The sequence below is a fragment of the Catharus ustulatus genome, chromosome 6 (assembly GCF_009819885.2).
Source record: "Catharus ustulatus isolate bCatUst1 chromosome 6, bCatUst1.pri.v2, whole genome shotgun sequence".
NCBI classification, from domain to species: Eukaryota; Metazoa; Chordata; class Aves; order Passeriformes; family Turdidae; genus Catharus; species Catharus ustulatus.
The window spans coordinates 30,083,802-30,105,138 of record NC_046226.1 but is presented as its reverse complement, the minus strand read 5'-3'; the positions used below and the strand labels follow the sequence as shown (position 1 = coordinate 30,105,138).

At 37.1% G+C, this 21,337-nt stretch overlaps 1 protein-coding gene across 1 annotated transcript in view; it reads left to right on the top strand.

The window, feature by feature from the left end:
• AQR (aquarius intron-binding spliceosomal factor) overlaps nucleotides 1-20,575 on the top strand; it is a 51,626-nt gene extending 31,051 nt beyond the window's left edge. Inside the window, exons 23-35 of the mRNA XM_033062606.2 lie at nucleotides 365-475; nucleotides 2,524-2,633; nucleotides 3,990-4,125; nucleotides 4,967-5,176; nucleotides 5,979-6,116; nucleotides 6,970-7,041; nucleotides 8,456-8,643; nucleotides 10,226-10,397; nucleotides 12,675-12,845; nucleotides 13,584-13,669; nucleotides 15,420-15,594; nucleotides 16,861-16,974; nucleotides 20,050-20,575. Coding sequence (XP_032918497.1) covers nucleotides 365-475; nucleotides 2,524-2,633; nucleotides 3,990-4,125; nucleotides 4,967-5,176; nucleotides 5,979-6,116; nucleotides 6,970-7,041; nucleotides 8,456-8,643; nucleotides 10,226-10,397; nucleotides 12,675-12,845; nucleotides 13,584-13,669; nucleotides 15,420-15,594; nucleotides 16,861-16,974; nucleotides 20,050-20,298 — 1,932 coding nt within the window. The 3' untranslated portion in view covers nucleotides 20,299-20,575. The remainder of the gene's footprint in view (nucleotides 1-364; nucleotides 476-2,523; nucleotides 2,634-3,989; nucleotides 4,126-4,966; nucleotides 5,177-5,978; nucleotides 6,117-6,969; nucleotides 7,042-8,455; nucleotides 8,644-10,225; nucleotides 10,398-12,674; nucleotides 12,846-13,583; nucleotides 13,670-15,419; nucleotides 15,595-16,860; nucleotides 16,975-20,049) is intronic.
• The last annotated feature ends 762 nt before the right edge of the window (nucleotides 20,576-21,337 follow it).

Sequence of the window (21,337 nt, the reverse complement as noted above, 5' to 3'; positions counted from 1 at the left end):
TTTTTCAGATGAGGTTCTTTATTCTCTTTTCATTGTTTCCCCCCTGTTTAGCCTGTTCTGAGGCTGAACTACCTTTTCTCTGAGGACATATATTTTCATATTAGTACTTCCTGTGCTGGATTACTATGTTCCTTTTAGTCAGGAATCTGCCAAAATAGTCTGAAGGAGTCTTCTATAATATGCTGTATTTGATCTGAAACTTCACCAAAGCCAGGGAGCAACGTGTAATGTCAGTGTCTTGTGGGATTGTTCTAGGTTTTCTCTTCCCCAACTGACTCTGCATTTTTTACTGTGAAGTATTCTGATAAACTGTGTATTGATTTTTGTTTGGTTTTATTTTTTTATGTATGTGTTTGATTTTTAGGTAGTGGGTCCACCTGGTACTGGAAAAACTGATGTAGCAGTGCAGATAATATCCAATCTTTATCATAATTTCCCAGAACAACGAACTCTAATAGTTACCCACTCTAATCAGGTAAAGTGTCAATCATGTGTGGAATTTTCCAGTAATTACAACATAGAAGAACAGTAGGCATTGAGATCAGCAGTTTGGGAATTTCATTTGTATCCTAAGAAAGGAAACTTGTGTTGGCTTGTGTGCAGTTTTGCCAGTTTCATAATGTGAAATTAAATTTTTGAATTTCAGGTGTGTAGTTCTAAACTATTTATCTGAAGTTTTCAATGTGTTTAATTGGTTGGAGGACAAAGATAAGAAAGTATTTTGAAAAGTCTTTGCATGGTTCTTACAGTTGCACATGCATTGCATGCATGCCAGATCTTTGCTAATTAGCTCTCACACTGTTTGCTCTGTGCTTTATGCTCCTAAGGGAAGGCCTCTTCAGCTGAATATTTGCTTCCCATTCATAAGAGAAGGAGTCTAACTGCTAATTCTCAAGCATATATAAATTATATAAATGACTCTTAAGTTTTTAAGAGTCTTACTCTTAATTTTCCCACTTTGCTCTGCACTGATGCGGAGTCCTTGAGTCCTGTGGGCAGTTTTGAGCACCACAATATACAAGAAACTATATATAAAATATATAAAGCTGTTAAAGAGTGTTGAAAGGGGGGCAACAAAGATGCTGCAGGACTTTGAGGGGCAGCTGTATGAGGAGCAGCTGAGGTCACTTGGTCTGTTCAGCCTGGAGAAGAGGAGACTGAGGGGAGATCTCATTCTTCATGAGGGGAAGAGGAGAGGCAGGCATCTCTTCTCTGCAGTGGCAGTGACAGGATCTAAGGGAATGGTCTGAAGCTGTGTCAGGGGACGTTTAGGTTGGATATTAGGAAAAGTTTCTTCACCCAGAGGGTGTTTGGGCACTGGAACAGCTCCCCAGGGCAGTGATCACAGCCTACCAGAGCTCAAGAAGCATTTGGAAAATGCTCTCAGGTACATGATGTGCCTCTTGAGGTGAGGAGCTGTGCAAGACCTGTTGGACTTGCTGATCCTTATGGGTACCTTCCAACTCAGCATATTCTATGATTCTATGAAATCTTCATCTGATTTGGAATTATTTGTTGGGAAACCAGGGTCAGCTGTTTCCTGTCCTGTCTCACTTAAGAGTTACTTTAACTGAACATACCATTGGAAAACATTGCATAATTTTTCATCAAAGTAAGATCAAAGAATGGTTGAGGGGTTATTATTTTGGTGAAGTGTTAGAGTCTGGAATAATACAGTCCAGTCTGCAATGGGTTGCAGGAGAGTGACGGGTTAAAGTTGGGAGAAATGTTTGAGAACATGTGCATTGAGGCGAAAAAAAGAAAAATACTGTGAGGCAGATAGAAGACTGTTCTTAGCAGACAAGACTTTCATGAAGACATTAACTTGAAATTGTACCCTGGGAGGTCAACTGTATCTCAGCAGGGTTTGTTACCCATACCTTGATGCTGCACTTCAAGATGTTTACATGACTAGCAAGTGGAGCTTGCTTGTGTTTATTCTTATTTTCAAAACTTGATGATCCAGTGCTTACAAGCTTGATCCTTTGAAATACATGAATTAGCTGATAGTAAGCCACTAGAGACCTGAAGAGTTTAAGGCAGAAAATGTAGCACACCTAGAAGTTTAGTTAAGCAAAATTCAGTTATCCAAAATGGATTAGAGTAAGTACCTGACAGTCAGTACCAGATCATACTTCTCTAATGTACAGTAAAAGTGAAATTGTTTAATGTCATCATACAAAAATTGATGTTTGTGAGACAGTTTTGTAAATTGATAGCTTTATCAACTAAATTAACTGTGATAGAGTTGAATTTTAAAATTGCAAAATCAAATGTAATTGTTACATAAAGAATGCAAATAAAAGGGTGTTAGTAGACTAATTACCCTGTTGTCAAGATTAGGAGTTTCAGTATTAACTTTGTTTTGTTAAAACAAAACTAACTTTTGTTTGTTTTGACTTCCATTTATACTAAAATAGACATCATCTCCTACTTTACTTATGAGTAATTCCTCAGTCTTCCCCTGCAAGAGCCTCTGAACTTCTAAAAACTGCCTTTTCTCCTGTTCTTGTCAATCTTTAGGCTTTAAACCAGCTGTTTGAAAAAATCATGGCTCTAGACATTGATGAACGTCACCTTCTGCGTCTGGGTCATGGAGAAGAGGAATTAGAGACAGAGAAAGATTTCAGCAGGTGAGAAAGGAGATGCTAATGATAAACTCACTAGTATAGACAAGGCAGCAAGATGTCTGTTGAATCCACTCTACCTCCCATGCAAAGGAACTGTGTTGGACAAGTTTTACCCTTCTCATATTATTGAATCTTATTGTTATTTATATCTTACTGAATATTATTGGTACTACATAGAGTGCACTATTTTTCACTTCAAGGTTTAGTAATTTTAGTTCTTAATCTGTACAGAAGCTGTGCTCCCTTGAGCATCTAAAGGCAGAATCAGTTGCTTGTTCACAAACTCAACTGCTTGAATAATAGATAATTGTATTTTTGGACCCTTAAACATTTTGTACAATTATTCTGTGAATAAAATTAGAACAATAAAAAGGCAGATTCTTGGAGTTACAGGGTTTTTTGTACAAATATGGTATTGCTTCTGCCATCATGGTGATTTCTGCGTTAATAAACATGAAATTAAACTTTTTGCTTTAAATTCTTCAGTTACTGCTTAACCTCAAAGTTGCTTATTTCATTGATAACACATTTTGAAGTAACACATACTTAAGGAAAGCTATCAACTCTGTATTAGTGCAAAGACTTAAGAACCTGTTCTTCTAAATATTTGTATGTTTGTCATGGGTTAGTCCAATTGACGTCAGTAGGATTACACACATTCATAAATGTAAGCGGGGTATAATGGTCGTGCACTGGAAATATCTGAACTGTCCAGTAGTGGATTATCATAGCAATACTTTGACTTCAAAAGCTGTAGTAAAAATTATATATAGTCACTAGAAGCTACCCACATAGTAGGTATACATAGTTCAGTATTTGGCAAAATAAATACCTTGTGATTTTTTTCTTTTAAATTGAATGCTTTGACGTAGTCACATTATTCCAGAAATTTGATAGCCAAAAGATTACTGAAATGATGCCATAGAAGATACTTATTTAGTAGTAGCCATGGTGTAGTGTATTCCTTGAACTGTAGTTTTCATCATTAAAAGGAGTTTTCTTTGACACTTCATTGTCTATTTTCACATTTTCTCAAGCTAACTCCAGACCTATGGGATATTTCTGCAAGCAGTATGGGTTCTGGCAATTCAAGAGGGAGTGGTAAAGGTTGAGGAATATTTTTGAAGGTGGGCTGTGCTACTCTGAGAACTTTATTTCTCATAAGCTTGGCTTTGTGAATTGTTAGGGCTCAACTGATAGAAGTAGTCAACATGTAGCCAATTCTTAGGTTTTGGAAGAGGGTTGTGGCTGTGGGGGATTTTTGGCAGGGTGCTGGGGTTTTTTGTGATCTCTTGTTGTGATACTTAGATACTATTGTGAGTTTAATAAAAATTATGTTTTTTGTAATCCATTTTGTAGGTATGGAAGAGTTAATTATGTGCTGGCTCGAAGGCTTGAACTTCTACGAGAAGTTGGGCGGTTACAAGAGAGTCTTGGAGTCCCAGGAGATGTTTCTTACACTTGTGAAACAGCTGGCCACTTTTTCTTATATCAAGTAAGGACTGAAATACTTTTGCAGAGACTGTATGACCTAAATACATTACAAAACACTTTGTAAAACTTGCAGTAAATTCTTCAGAGTTGAGAGTAAAAGCAAAAAGCATTTTCCTTGGTGATTCACAGCACAGTAACAGCTAAAGTTAAAATTGCAGCATGACTTGCTTGTGTTGCTGTTGTTTTAAATCCTGCCTGCTGACTCACCAAGTCATTGCTGCCCTTCATGAATGCTGGCAAAGATTCTAACCTGAAGCTTCTCCTTCAGATAGGAAAATCTGTGGGCTGCCTTATGTTTTGGACAAGCATTAGAGCAGCTACTTGATGCTCCTGATAGGAGGTTTTATATTGGCATTAAATGCCAATGTGCAATCAGATGTACAGTGTACAAAATGGTATGTTGCATGCCCCTCATTTCTTCTCCATATATTTTTTAGTGGTGTGGTCTACATTTGCAATTAGTGTTGCATAAGGAGACTTGCAGAGTGGTACTGAGGACTGAATGCACATACTGTGTATGTTTTTGCAGAAGTTACTCTGGGCTAGTTTTAGTGTGGACATTAATATTAAATGGACATTAGGTGTTGAAGAGTACAAGGAACACTGCTAGAGGTCATCTTCTGGTTCAGTTTCCTCCTAAATGAATCCCACTTGGTATTTAAATCAAAGTAGTGTAAGTGGAGATAGTAAAGAAGTTGACTTCTGAAGTTTACTTCCTGACACAAGGTCAAATGCTACCTAAGACATGCCTTACTTTTGTGATAATTTTTTTTTAATGCTATGCTGCAAGTTCATACATTGCCAAAAACCTTATTATATAAACCCACTTTGCTTTGTCATAGGTAATGTCTCGGTGGGAGGAGTATATCAGTAAAGTGAAAGTTAAAGGTGGAAAATCGCCAGATGTTGCAGATGTCTCCAGTTTCTTTCCTTTCCACCAGTATTTTGCAAATGCTCCTCAACCAGTTTTCAAAGGCAAATCATATGAAGAAGATATGGAAATTGCTGAAGGGTGTTTTAGACATATTAAGAAAATATTCACTCAGCTTGAGGTAAGATGTGTAACTGTTAAAGGCAAGTGAACCTGGCTAATCCTGTAGAAAAACTTTACATGGTTCCAAAATTCTCATTTTCCCTACATCCTAGAAGAAATATACATGTCTTGGCAGCTTCATTACCTTGCAAGGTGAGAATTTCCACCTTTGAGTAATATAGGTATGTTATACATTAGGGGCAAGGGTCTAGTCTCTTTTAGTTGGGTGGTGGGAAGCAGCCATTCTGCATCCATTTTCACGGATGAGGTTACAAGGATTGCTACACCTATCACTGTCCTCTGATCGTCACAGGGTCTTTGTATTTACACTGAATTGCTTTTAATCAGATAACCTAAAAGTAGCAGATTATCTTTGCCAGAATTGCTTAAGAGGCTATTAAAAGTTAGGATAAAGGTGATTTGCGTTCATTTAATTATATTCACTGTAATGGTCTTTCTACTACTGAATTTGATGTGATGTTAGGATTCAGTAAAGTAGGAAACAAGAGGATACAGTAAAAGGAAATCCTGAGGGATTCTGAGAGGGTTCCTCAGAATTATTTGAGTATTTGTCTGCAAATTTTTATGTACATACAGGTTGGAAGAATTCTTTGATAGGTTTTTCCAAGATTGTTTTTCAAAATATGCTAAACCTGGAAACCACAACAAATTATTCAGATGGGATTGTTAACAGTACATATCCTCAGAACATTTCTTGTTTAATTATATTAAGAAGGTGACCACATAGTTTGAGTGATTCATTTTATAAGTGATAGCTTTTCGTATTCTGACTTTCAAGAGTTTTCTTTTGTTCTCCTTAGGAATTTAGAGCATTTGAACTTCTCCGCAGTGGCCTGGATAGATCCAAATACCTGTTAGTGAAAGAAGCAAAAATCATTGCCATGACTTGTACTCATGCTGCTCTGAAACGACGTGACCTGGTTGAATTGGGTTTCAAAGTAATGAATATACTAGTGTTACTGTACTACTTGATTTTGGTGTTGGCTCTCCCCTATTCCCCACCTCATATGAATCTTCTTATCTGCCCCAAATCTAGGCAACTAGATTATTTAGAGTTGAATTTTTTTACCTGTATGTTTCAATTTTTTTGTTCTACTGAAGAAAAATAAAACTTCTGTAAGTAAAAGATTAAATCACTTTTAAGTTATTATACATACAAAAAATGCTTAAGAGTGCACTTTTAAAAAAGTCCGTTTTGCCGTATTACATGATAAACAGCAGTGATAGGATTAATAAAATAGAGGCAAAACTGGGTAGAAAAATATGACCTTTACAGCTTTATTTACCTAAAAATTAACAATTTGAGGAAAAAGAGCTATGATGCAATGCTTTTTTCGTTCTGCAGTGGTAGCTGTAACTATTAATTTAATGCAGTCTATTTTTCTGACAAAAGTCAGCCACCAGTAATTCTTTCAGTACTCTTTTTCACTGATCATGTACTATATGGGATCACAAAATAGCTCCTCTTCAGCTTCAGTGCAGAGACCAAATTAATTTGCACCACTGCACAAAGCTTTTCTCTCATGGTTGTGGCATATAGGAAACATGTAATGTAATTCGGTCATGGATTCCTTCTAAGCCCTGGCTGATACAGAGAAATCTGCCATTGATGTGGTAGGACTTCACCTATGTGGTAATGCTGATATTTTGCCGATAAGGTGAAATCCTGCTCCAACTGTCCCACCCAGCAAAATCTGAAGGAGTAATAAATGCTTTCTTTTGGTAGGCTGAATAAACACATTCATTTGTGTTACTGTGTTTATGGACATCTCTTTACTTTTTTTTCCTCAGTATGACAACATCTTAATGGAAGAGTCTGCTCAGATTCTGGAGATAGAAACCTTTATACCTCTTCTGTTGCAGGTTAGTCTTGAAACATAAAAGATCTTTGAAAAAAAATCTAAGTCAGACTCTGTGTTCTTGAACAATATTGAATATTAAAATGAAAAATATGATGTGCAGAAAGTAACCCAGAACTGATATTTGCTAGTAAGAACTTTCACATTGATTATGAAATTATTTTATTCAAGGAAGTAAGCATCTTACAGTTTTTTTCAAACTTTTACATGACCATTGTATAACCAGATGCATCTGGCAGGTGAAGAAAATTGGTATATGTGAGAAATGCAGAAACTGAAGAGTTTGTGTAATTAGAGTAGACCATTTCACCATAGGGGTATATTCTTGGGGATATTCCATGAGTATTTATGTGAGGCATCCAAATAGTCCTTGAAAATTGAGTGGGTTTTTATTTTAACAAAACTTAAGGATCTGGCCTTCCAGAGTAGCAGTACTTGATTTCTTCACTTGCAATTCAGTGGGAAATTTTTAAAAGCAGCGGGGGGCTCTTTGTCCATGATTAAAATAGCTGATACACACAGAACAAATATATAGAATGCTTGGACATCTCCAAAGCAGAAACTTTCGGGAGCGGGTAAAAAATAAAAAAAAAAAAAGTTTTGGGTTTTTGTGGTTTGTTATTCTTGCTCATAAAAATTATTTCCATCCTCTTACTTTCTTACTAAGCCGTTTTCAGGCTTTAAGAATTGGACAGTCCAGTGTCCAGTTTTCTTTCCTTGCTGTCTGATCAGAAATAGCTTCAGAGCTCTTCCACTTCAAGTGGCAGGAAAAGTAGCTTTACCTACTGTCTCAAATAGTATTCCCATGGGGAAAGGGAATTATCACAGGAGTGAGTAATGAGGATCTGACAGCTGAAAGTCTCCAGGATGCTAATTGTGAGGAGCATTCAGTCCAAGAGCCAAGATGGGAATTAGTTAGGGGCACATCCTGGTCATGGAAGAGGCTATTTGAGATTTACAGAAGTAAACAGATGAAACAAATGAGCTAAAGAGACACTTGAAAGGCAGGTTCAGTTTTGCCTCACCCATCTGAACACTAAAAACTCTTTCAGATGCTACATATTCACTACCTCAGAATCCAAAAAATTAAGTTCAAATGACATTTCTGGGGTAACTACTGCTACTGTGTGGTAATCAGGGGTTTTTGGCTTTTAAGGCAATATAATATGATATTTATTCTGATACTTCTCTACTGATTTTAGTAGGTAAAGGTGCTTGTTTTATAAGAAAAGAGACTTTATTTACAATTCTACTCTGATTGAATGGAAGCTAGCAGTCTTTAAAAAAGCTGCAGTTCAGTGTAGCTTAAAAACAAATATTGAACAGCTTAGACAAAGGTAGTCAGTCTGACTCTTAATGTGTTTTGAGTGCCTTGATTATATTGTAATAGTTGCTGTAGTGTAATTGTTCAATTCTAGAACCCCCAGGACGGATTCAGTCGTTTGAAGCGGTGGATTATGATTGGTGACCATCATCAGTTGCCACCAGTCATTAAGAACATGGCTTTTCAAAAATACTCCAACATGGAACAGTCTCTTTTTACACGGTTTGTTCGTGTTGGAGTGCCAACTGTTGATTTGGATGCACAGGGAAGAGCCAGAGCAAGGTAAGACAGAAAATCCTTTGTCTAGCTTGTAAGAAAGTAACAGGGTAAAAATGAGAGAAGGGCACATATAGTTATGGAAACTGTTTTTTTATTGTTAGGACGGGAGTTTGCAAAACTGGATTTTAGTTGCTTTGTTCCATTAATTTCAGCTTAGACTAGGAAGGCAGATTTTACTTCTCTGGAATGCAATCAGATTAATTTCTTCATTGTTATCTTTAATATAGTAGTACTCTGCTGTTGCATGAGTACTTAAATGAAAATTATTTTCAAAGGTACTTAATCATCTTAAGTGTTTAGGGTTTTTTTACAAATGAAACTTCGCAGAAGCTTTCTTTTCTAAACTAACGTTTAGTATATTCAAAGTTAAATAAAGATCTGATTTATTTAGCATTGAATATATAATTCCCTTAAAGTCTGTAAAAAGGTGTTTTTCTGTAGTATTTCAGGAGAGATGCATCCAAAAATTGGACACATCCAGGTTGTCCTCACAAGAACATAAAGCCTTTTTTATATTAAAGGAGACTGTGACTCTGTAGTGTAATAGCTTTTCTTTTTTATCTATGTATTTGTTATTTCACTGTGGTAATTTAAATACCAGATTTATTGGTTGTGTAAATTGCATATTTGTGGTGTCAAGTTAAGAAGCAAAAATAAAGCCAAATAAGAGAAGATTACTCCATATAAAAATCTTGCTACTCTAGGTTTAGTTTTAAATCTTTATTTTAGGCATAAAGTGTAGTGAACAATATGAAGGATAACTTCGTTTTTGTCATGTAGGAAATATTTGGAATCTAGAATATTATTTTCAAGTCTTATGACTGACAGTTCAGTCATTGATTTTTTAAATGAAAATTTTATCTGAATGTGATGGTAAATAAAGTTTATTTTACAAAATCTTTATGAATTTCTTGGTGATAAGAGAGCAGAAGTCCTTCACTTTGCAAGGATATTTTTGTCCATAGCTTCCTATGATTTGTCTTTCTTGATCACCATGAACTATCTGCTTCTTAATGTGGTCTGGATATTGTTCATTCACTGTGCATTTGTGAATGAGGCAATTTGTTAGCATTACTGTCCCTATAAATATCAGGAATCATTCAGAATTAGGTAGATTTTGTTCCAGTTCATGTCTTGTGTTAATTATTAGGCAATGCACAAAATAAATAAGGAAATCAATTTCTTTTACTGTAAGAAGCCTTACCACAGTTAATGCAGAAAATACTTTTTTCCTTATTCCTTCTGTTTTGTAAAGAAGCATAATATTCCTGAAGTTCTGTTATCCATGAAAATTCTTGCAAAAATTTGTACCTTGATCCAGAGGAACAGACTTAAACCTGAGTGTGCCACATTGACACGGCATCTGAAGTTTTTGGGGGCAGAGAACAAACAGAATCACAACCTAGAAGTAACATTGCTGGATAGATTGAGTGTGTTCATTCAGATATGTACAGGCTGCCTAGCAAAATTATTCTTTCCACTGAAAACCTACAGAAGCACTAATCTTGTATGCATCTGAACTATTTTGTATGAGTTCAAGGGCCTGCTGTAACTCTGTGGTTTGTGTCTGTGTGGTTTTGAACAGTTTGTGTAACCTCTACAACTGGCGCTACAAGAACCTGGGTAACCTGCCTCACGTGCAGCTTCTACCAGAGTTCAGAACAGCCAATGCTGGCTTTGTGTATGACTTCCAGCTCATAAATGTAGATGACTTCAATGGTGTAGGAGAGTCTGAGCCCAATCCTTATTTCTATCAGGTAAGAGAACTTCTACGTGTGTAATTAATTAACCTCAGTAGGGTTTGTTAGATCTGCAATGAAGACAGACTGTCAAAAACAGTAAACTGACATTCAGTTCATGTTCCCAGGTAATTGCATCACATGTATGATTTTTTCCCTCCTTTTAATGAGTTTTGAATGTTGAAAATGAAACATTATGTTGGGGCTTTTGCTCAGTGAATGACTTTGATACCTGTTTGTTATGGGAGGGATAAGACTTGGTGTCATTCATTGCAAAACATCATTTTGACCCAAGGCAAATTAAAGTCCGTAGTAATTCAGCTGTACTGCCATGATAGTGAAATAAACAGTAGCACTTCCCCTGAACACAAAAAATTGTAGTTTGCTTGGTAGCTCATACCTGAGTTTGAGGAGTCACTGTTGATTCGATCTATATGTAGGAATGCTAAAATGCCCATTCACAAAAGAATAGAACTACTGAAGAAAAAAAGTACTAAAGAATAAAAATACTGCTAGTAATATGCATAAAGAGGCATTGAGACGCTGGGGATGAGATAAATTGCCAAAAAACCTTAGTCTTGGAGTTTCTTACCTAAGTTTTCAAACTCTCAAGTAAATTTTGAAATTAAGCTATCAACAACAGTCTCTAACTATTTCTCTTAAATTAGGAAAACATTTTACACTTGTAATGAGATGCTTCTATTTTCAGTCCTTTTTCTTGTTTTAAAAACTGATGAAACAAACTATGGTGCCTGAAGTAGCAAACTTGGACTTTGGAAGAGTTAGAGCTGGAGCGATGTGCAGGTTAAGGAGTTTATTTGAAACATGGAATTAATGCCTTATATTTTGCTTAATGTTATGGAAAGCAAACAATATACTTTATGACCATAGTATTCATGTTCATTTTTCCTACTGAAGATCACTAAGACTAACGTGCATATCTATATTTTTTTAAAAGGTATGAAATTTATTCCTAAGTTTTGCTTGAATATTTCTCAATACATTTTCAGTACAAATCAGTGTGCTGCTAAAGAAGAAAGCAATGGTAAATCATAATCTGCTTTATCTCATTGCTAGATTGAGGTTAGAATTGTTTAGAGAGATTCTTTTGATTTTGTTTTTGAAACTGTAACACACAAGTAGTAAAAAGTTGTTCAGTGGTACACAAACAACTGAAAGGAGCGCCTGATAATTGAGGGTGCTAGCACTGCTTTAGACCACTCTAAAGAAGATTAAGAGCACTGACATGAGGACACAGACCACACTTGTCATTATATCAGTACTCTCATGTGCACACTCTTCTAATACTTTTTAGCATTACTTTTGTTTGTGATCTTGATAATTGAACGATATCTAGCTGAGTATGTTGGTTTTTCATGAGATAACAGATTGCTGTAATGTGTTATTTCTCTTTGTCAATTTGGACTTTTATTTCCAGAGTTAAAGGGGATTAAAATTTGTAGAATAGCTTTACACCCACAGGTGTTTGATATGGCTGGCAACTGCATTTTCCAAGTAATGCGGAGCCCACTTAGTAAGAAAAAATAAATGAGACTGGTATGTCCAGCCTATTCAAACATACGCCAAGTGGGGATAAAATTCCTTGTATAAATAGAGCAGGAGTAAATGTCAGCATTTGAGAACAAATTTTTAAACTGAAAGATAATTTTTGTTGACAGAAAATGGATTTAAATAAGCTATGAATAACTTCAGTCTGGAAATAGAACAAAGCTTCCTGTAGCCACAAGAGTGGTACTTTGGGACAGACTCATGAAGTAATGACAGAGAGAGAAAGTTGCAATGTACAAAATAACAGCTGGTAATTTGTAATTGAAGAGGATGACCTGCAGTGGAAATAGCTGGATTTGATAATCCAGATGTCTGTCTCCTAATTAATACTTGAAAGGCTTTATGCTAAAGTGCAACCAGTTCTTACTTTTCAGTTTACTGGTAAGTGAGTCATTGCAGCTTTTTGGGGTGACTGGAACTTTCGAGTAAATATAGCAAAGTTTCAATCAATGCCTAACAATAATATTGGTGTAGGTATTTTTAGCAGTTCTCTGAAAACGAATGAGAATGAAGGTATTAAACCTACTTGTGGTTCTTTTATTCTTTCAAAATGTCTTGTGTGAAGCGAACCAAGAATTGTCAGATCTAGGGACATTTTTCTCAGCACTAAAATATTTGTCTAAATGCCCAGCAATGTCACAGGTATTATTCTTTTTAACCTTACAAGATGAATAACCTTTTTTTGGTCTTTTTCTTCATGTCTTTTTCTTTTATTTTAAACCTTAGAATCTTGGTGAGGCAGAATATGTTGTGGCAGTCTTCATGTATATGTGCCTGCTTGGTTATCCTGCAGACAGGATAAGTATTCTGACAACATATAATGGACAGAAACACCTGATCCGTGATGTCATTAATCAGCGATGTGGAAACAATCCTCTGATTGGACGGCCAAACAAGGTGATTTTGGAAACATATTAGTCATTGGAGTAGTTCTGGTTTCTGTGTTTTTAAATGGTCATATTGAATATCATGCGAATTTAAGCTATACTTAAACAGCTGTCTGTGGAAGTATTTCCTGTTTAACCACATATTTATGAACCTACATTCTATAGAATTTCAAAAACTGGTGCCCTATTTTTTGCCTGTTGATAATTTGGCAGAGTGAAGTCGGTGAAGGTGAAAAGATTACAGGCTATATGGGACAAAATAACACTTTTTTGGTTGTTTGTTTGTCCTCAATAATAACATCATTCCCCAAAGTCACATCTTTAGAAAGGTCTACCCAGAATGGAAATTATTTGATAGTTTGATTATTCATGATCACAAATCTGAAGAAACAAATAAAGAACATAGTTATAAATGTCTGATGCTAATTCTGCAGGTTAAAACTGTATTGCAAAGTTAATGGCTTTCCATAATCTTTTGGTATTAGCACCCCACTTCTAGCTGTCTGAATTTAAAAAAAAGAAGTAAAAGAAACAATATACTGTCAGACAAAAGCTCCTCTCAACATATTCCGGAAAAAAACCCAGACTTTTTGTTGGAGGCCAACTAAATCAGTTAAAGAATTTTCTTTTCTCTTCTCGTTCACTGCAATCACAGTCCAAAGTTTATGTTAAAATTTTGGTGTCATGTTTTAATTGAAATGGCAAAGATTAACCTATAGTGTTTTTTTCTTATTTTTTCATTCTCTAGGTAACAACTGTGGACAGATTTCAAGGCCAACAGAACGATTATATTCTCCTTTCACTCGTGCGTACCAAAGCTGTAGGCCACCTTAGGTATGTAAAAACATCTTGTGGTGCCTTAGCAGTGTTTGTACTCTGTATCAGATACAGAAATGTTTATAGTACATTATAAAAAAGATTCTGTTGTATGAGTATGTAGCAGAAATGAAGTTCAATGCTATGTATATAATGAAGTTCAGACAGACTTCCTTTTATAACTCTCTGGTACCCTCTTCTCGACCACTTCATCTTTTTGTAATGCCTCTTACCCTGTAATTAGTTTATTCTGTAGCAGATAGGCTGACTTTGGTTTCACCCTTGTAGAATGATAGGACTGTAGTATTTGTTGAGCAAATGCAGGCTTAAATTTTCTCATAGATCCTTTCCTGTAATAGAGATTTTTATTTATTTTACATCAGAAGTGTTTGATCATTGCATAAGTTGCATTATTGTGCGTAGTTTTAAATGCTGCGCTGTTGGTTTGGGTTGTGATGGAGGAAAACTTGTCTAATCTTAGGTAGATAGATGAGTTATCAGATTCTTCTTTACTCATTCAGATACGGAAATACTCATGGGATTTTTTATCAGTGTTTATTCTTGACTTTACTTCTGAGGTGTAGGAAAATAGTAGAGGCTGGTTTTTCATAGGGGTATTTGTACAGTGAACCAATGTATTTACAGTTCTGTATAATGGTACTAGGATTTGTTTGTTATTGAAACAATATGTAGGGAGAAAAAATAAAGACAAGGTAGTGTTTTGCCAGATGATTTTATATTTCTTTTAGTTAAGACTCCTATGTACTTCTAATTACAGTAATTTCACGAATACAAGCCGCACCAATTTGACTAAGATTTTGCTCCTAAACCGGAAATGCGGCTAATAATCAGGAGCAGCTAATACAACCTCAGAAGTGCCTACCAGAGTGCTGAGCCGAGCAGCTGCAAAGTGGGCATTTTGCGATTGTTACAAATCACTACTCTGTTGCACCGCGGGTGGAGCCTGGCTCCCTGTAGGCAGCACGGGGGGCGGGGAGAGAGGCGGGAGAGCTCTCTTTCCTCCTCTGCCACAGCCCGGGGGAGAGACGGGGGGGGCCCGGCGCCGCCATTGCTGCGGCCCGGGGAGGAGAGGGGGGACCCGGGCCGCCATTGCCGCGGCCTGGGGAGGAGAGGGGGGACCCGGGCCGCCCCTACCGCGGCCCGGGGAGGGGGGGGAAGCGCGCGCCGCCATTGCTGCGGCCCGGGGAGCCGACGGGAGCTCCGCGCAGCCATTGCCGCGGCTCGAGGAGCCGACGGGGTGCTTTGTCCCCGCCCGCCGCCGCCACGGCAGGAGCGGGGAAACTCCGTCCCTGCCCGCTGCCGGCGCCACGGGCGCGGGAAAACTCCGTCCCCGCCCGCCGCCGCTGCCGTAGGAGCAGGGGAAGCTCCGTCCCTGCCTGCCACCGCGGGGCAGCGCCGACCCGGGGTGACCGAGCCCAGTGGCAGCGGCGGCCGGCCCCGAGCGGCAGCACCGGGCTGGGCCACCTGGCCCCGTCAGCGGCCCCTAGCGGGCCGAGCCTGCACAGCCTTAGCTCAGCCAGTAAACCCCGCCCTCCCGCGGTTCTGTTACTAATTGCACGCGGGTCCTCACTGTGAACGACAGAGCGGCTTATATTCGGATGCGGCTTATCTATGGACAAAAACCAAAATGTTTGCCAACACCCAGTGATGCGGCTTATATTCAGTGCGGCTTGTATTCGTGAATTTACTGTATTTTTATTGCAAGTGTGTCATTGATAAGAAAATATGATTGATTTGTTTTCTGAAGGGATGTCCGACGATTAGTCGTTGCCATGTCAAGAGCCAGACTTGGGCTTTATATCTTTGCAAGGGTATCACTATTTCAGAACTGTTTTGAGCTAACTCCAGCCTTCAGCCAGCTCACAGCTCGACCACTTCACCTCCATATTGCTCCCACAGAATGCTTTCCAACAGCAAGACAGGTAGGAACAGCTGTACTGGATTTTGGTATCTATAATGGGTGTTTGTGTTTTTGAGTGGGCTGTAAGAGGTGAAACTTTTTTCTGTGCTAGACTGGTGTATCTGCTTCTTGGCATTGGACCAGGCTGCCCAGGGAAATGATGCAATCACCATCCCTGGAAGTATTTAAAAAAAGGTGTGGATGTGGCACTTGAGGGTATGGTTTAGTGGTGAACTCAACAATGTCACTTGATGATTGGATTTTGTTATATAGATATTAGAAGTCTTTCCCAGCCGTAATGATTCTGTGATTGTATTAACTCTAAGGAGTTATCTTTCGTCATGATACACACCAACTAGTTTTAATTGATGTTTCCACAAGTTAATTATCAGTACAACTTAAGTATCAGTAACTGTTGTGCCCGCTTTTTCCTGAGTACTACCTGTGTAAATAATTTTTTAGTTTTAAATTATTTCAGTTTTGTTATGAAACAAAATAATATCTCTTAAGCAAAGCTACATAAAGCTACTAATTTCTCATTCAAAGTGGTAAAATTACATGTAACCGAGTAATTCAGGATTACAAATTTTTTTTCTCTTAAAATTGATTCCAATATTACAAGAGTTTCACTGCTGAGCTAGGTTCACAAGTACAAAAATCTAATGTGTAATACTGCAGTAGATCTTTAGGGAAAGGTTCACGTTGAGGAATCTAAGCACAGAATACACAGAGCAGAATGCTGAACGAAGAAACAAAGGAGCATATCCACTCTGCTTTTTGAAGCTTTGAGAGAAGGGATGCCTGCATGTACCCACAGTGCAGTTACAAATCTTTCCCTGGTCTTAAATGCTGCTGACAAGTTTGGGAGGGAGCCCTTTCAGTTTTAACTTCCAGATCAACTATAAACAAGAATGCAAGAAACGTGGTCAGTGAGTGTTAACAAGGAGCTGGGCTGCGACAGGCAAGAGGTTAAATCCTGATCTCATCATAAACAATTTGTGCCTTTAATATGTTAAGTTACTCGAGTCCAAAATTTACTTTTTGGAGTAAGAGTCAGAACCCATCCTCTTTTGAGTTTCTTCTTCAGGCTGCAGCATCATGATTAATCCAGTTCCCCAAAATGTAAGACCTATGCTTCCAAACTTTCCAAAGAATTCACCAACTTTTTTTTCTTTGAAAAGTGTTATTTAATTTCTCAGGGCTTTTGAATTCTAATATAGTTAAATAACCTTTGAATGATGATTGTTCTGCTTTGTTTGCTGAATGTCACCTTTTTCCCCTTCCTTAGAATGGAGAAAGACCAGCTCACCAAATACATGTTATTAAGAACATGCCTCAAATGGCTAACTTTGTGTACAATATGTATATGCACATGATACAGAGTACACGCCACCATCAACAGGTAAGGACCTTCTAAATTTTGGAATGCATTTAAAATAAAATAATTTTTCAGTGAGAAGCTGTTGAGATTTAAGTCTCTTTCTGTTAAATTTAAAATTCAAGAAGTGTTTGTGACTGGAAGTGAGAATATTAAGGTTTTCTAAAATGTAGCAAAAGCTGTATCTTCTAGTGGTTTAAGCCCTAATTTAAGGCCACAAACCTATCAGTAATTGATGATAACCTATCAGAGCATTGATGGCTCTGTCTGGGCCAAAAATAATATTAATTAATACTTAAGAACTAGCATGTCCAGTATTAATTTGAAGGAAACTTGAGTGTGATGTTTCAGGTAAGTGTGGTATTTCAGCTAGTGGGATTATAACACCACGGCATGATGTAATAATTAAGAGAAAGACGAGATCATGTCTTGAAACCATTTTAACCCTGTTAAATTGCCCTATTATCCAGGTTGGTTTGCAGCTGTAGTGTGTTTTGTTCTGGAGCAATTTTTTTCAGCCCTACTTCAGCATCAAGCAAAATTGCATGGGTTTGGAAGCAGTTGCAGGCACTTCTGTCCCTAGTTTTGTCATTGTTTAATCCCTGAAGCAGAATTCAGAACGCAGCAGAAAGTCTTTGCAGTCTCATGTGAGTGAGTGGAGCATTAAGGTATCTTAGGATACTGAGCAGAAAGCTGCCTTTACTCAGCATACTTGCATCTGTAAAGCCTAGAGGTAGTTAAGCCAAAAGGGAATGGTCCTAAATGCTACCACTCAACTGCATCAGTTTTTACTCAGTGTCTGTCATGTTTCTATTACCTATATATTATTCTTCATATATTATATAATACCTATATATTGCATTATCTATAATTTATGCTTTCATGGTACTCTGAAGTTCGCATATTGGTTTTTGCTCTTCTGAAAGATTTCCAAAAGTGGACAAAATTTATGTGAAAGGACATTACTTACTCTATATTAGCTGACTGGGGAAAGAGAGTGTGAACATGTCTGTCCTTGAACAGATGGTCTAAGAAATCTAGGTTCTGTTCTTTGAAGCAAGGATGTGTCTGTCACATCCTCTTCCTTTTTTTCTTTCACTTCTATGTTTCATCTAATACAGAATAGTGTAATCAGTAGAGATCAGAACTCAAAACTTTGACTGAATGTCAGACTTTCAGATAGAAAATTTATTTTTCTCTGCAGTTCTTACCCAGTGACTCCTGGATTTTATTTTTATTTCTGAGAGAAAGCTTCAGCCAAATTTGAAGTGTTTTGTTACCTAGGAAAAGCCTTTTCCAGGCTGTCTGGACAGAGAAGATACTTTCTCACTGCTTTGGAGAAATGCTGTGATTACCTGCATACTATAAAGAAAAGGGGATATACAAAGAGGATGCTACTAGAATTTCTTCTTACTGTAATTTTTTTAGTAGTAGTGAAGTAAGCTCACACTGTTTTTTTTGAAACCCAGTCCTATAAGCACCTGACAAGACTTAACTTTGAAGCCAGTTTGTCTAAAATAGTTGGAGATCTTTCAACCATGCAAAATGTTATGTGATCTAGATTTAGTAGATTGTGCAGTAGATTGGCCACATTTAGATGTAAATGGATAGCCGTGTCAAAACAGGGAAGTGTATGCATGTTCTGAAAAGCAGATGCTAGCATCTAAATTTTACCGAAAAGCATTTGCTTGACACCTAATCAAATATGTACCCAATTCTCCTGCTAATACCTCTTAGTCTTTTTGGCATCCTAATCTTCCCCATTGCTAGCTAAAATTAGTTCCAAAACTGCTGTTTTCCTACTGTGACAATGAATCACATTCTCCTTGCAGGAGAAGCCAAGAAGTGAGCTACTGAAAAAAAGCAAAGATGGCATTAATTTTCTTTTATTCTGTTCAGTACAACATTATTGTCTTCCCATTCTTTTGCACTAGTCTTTACAAGTACTTGTCACAAAGCATAACATGCATCTAAGTAAGTCACAGAAGTCTGAGTTTGTCTCATACATCAAGAATGTATTTTTGTAAGATCTTTGGTTTGGAACTACACTTTCCTGTGCACAGATGGATATAGAGATCAGTCTGATAACTTCAGAGTCTATAGAAAATGCTTTTTATATCTCTTCTGGTAATCATAATTGATTTATAGATTTGCCTATGCAAATTTGTAATATTAGTGTCATCTAATTGAAGGTAAAACTTCACTGTAATTGAACACCTCATTTTTCATGTGAAACAAAGTTGCCTTTTGAGCAAAACAAATCTAAACAATTGTCAAGTTTTTCAACATTCAGTTTCATTAAAATGATCCAAAATATTCTAAAGTAATACCCATTATGTCATTAAATAATGTCAGGCTGCAGGAAATGTGAGTATTTCTGTTGAGCCTGGAGTTGTATGGCATTCATCCAAACTCTTCAGCTCAATGCATTCCTGGTATTTTTTTGTCCAATTGTGTTACTTGGCTACCATTCGAGCCTATAATGTTTTGGAAATCACTTCTTTGGTTGGAAGCAGAACACTTTGAATACACTAAATTACTTTTTCCGAAGTATTATGTGAAAATAATTGGCATTGTTTAACTTTTAGTGAAACTTGAATTGTTCTGTGTTTACAACTGTGCATGAAACTTATGTAAGTACAGATAACATTCACATAGTATTTTGTAGGATGTTGCAAGGGGAAATTATGGATATGAGTTGTTAGACAGGCCTGTTGAAGGCATCAAAAATCAAGTTAGGTATATCTAGGGGTTTGAAATGGCAACAGATGAAGCTACCATTTGAAGGCTCAAAGTGGGGATTTACCAGAACCCTATTATTTGTCTGAGTGCTTGGGGTAATGAAATGTGTTTTCTCTCCTTGAGTTGGAAGTCCTGAGATTTTAACACACTCATTTCTGGAAAAAATGTATCTAAGATATATTGTGTTCATTATTCTAATTTTTTTTCTATTGGAGTGGAGTGCTTGCAAATCATTATGGCTTCTAAATTTTAAGTGTTTGTTGTTAACTTGTTATCTAATGCAAAATCCTAAATATGAGGTGAATGGTTCAAGGTAAAGTATAAAAACTTAAAATCCTTCCTTTTTCAATCATCCAGCATTTGCTGCCCCCACCTGCCATGATTGAAGAACCAGAACCAACACAAACTGGAGAGACTGAAGCAGAAGGTGAAGGTCAGAGCATGCAGGAAGATGCAGCAGAAGAAAATGAAGTCATGGAAGAAATAATGATGAGGGAAGGAGAATTGAATGTGGATGAAATGAATGAACATCGAAAAATGCCAGAACACCCTGGAAGAGACAGTGATAGTGGAGACAGTGAACCTGAGAATGAGACTGAAAAGTGATAGATGGAATCCTTGTCCTTAATGCATTTTGGAAAATTGACACGGAAAAAAGCAGTCAAAAAAATATTAGCTATTTTTACATTGACTTTCATGAAATGGTTGCCTGTGTAATACCTGTTTGGTATATTTTTCACTGAATACTTTGTGGACAAGCAAGATGTTTGGCAAGCATTCTACTGAGTCCTTGTCACTATTGGTAATGTAATTTGTTTAATGGCCTCAAATTGTATGCATTTTCCTTTTTATAAATTGTTCAGTAAAGATACTTTTTATACCAGTTTTGAATATTTGACTCTTAATTCAGTCACCCATTAAACCTATTGGTCAGACATGCTTTCTGGCTTCCTTAGTATTTTGCCATGGAGAATTCCTTATGCAGAGCTATGCTTGTATATGCTGAGATGGTATTTTAGGCATAGGTTCAAGTTCATTAAGATATTTGACTGTATGTCTGAGAAATGTGAATTGTCATGGGACTTTGAAGTGATCAAAAACTTTATTGAATTTTGATCTTACTGGATTCTCAGGATTTCAAAGGCAGGCAATTTCTCATCATTGACTTCTGATGTTTTTAATTTCTTATTCTTTACAGAAGGAGGAAGGATGCAGCTTGTCAGCAACACTGGGTTCTAAATAAGTGTTTTGAAATAAATTTCGTCTGCTTGGAGAAAACACAGTAATTGCCCAGGCTAAAGCCACATGAGGAAGAAAAGTGAAAGTAGTTCCCTGAATGCAGAATATGTATAATATGTAAAACATACAATATCAGCATTAATGACATAATGGTTGAGTGGGGTTTTTTTAGGGTAACTTCTGAGAGTACACATTTCATAAAGTGATCAGAGAAAGGATTTGTCCCTGATTCGTTATGAATACTTATCACAGTGTCAGATTAGTCAGTGTTTTAATGAGACTTAGGAATTTCCAAGTAGATTTTCAAACACAGCAATAGCCATAGGAATACCTTTTGCTGGCAAAGGGAAAACTCTTGGCTTTCAAGTGTTGCAGTTGTGAAGTTGCCAGATGGACTTGCTAGAAT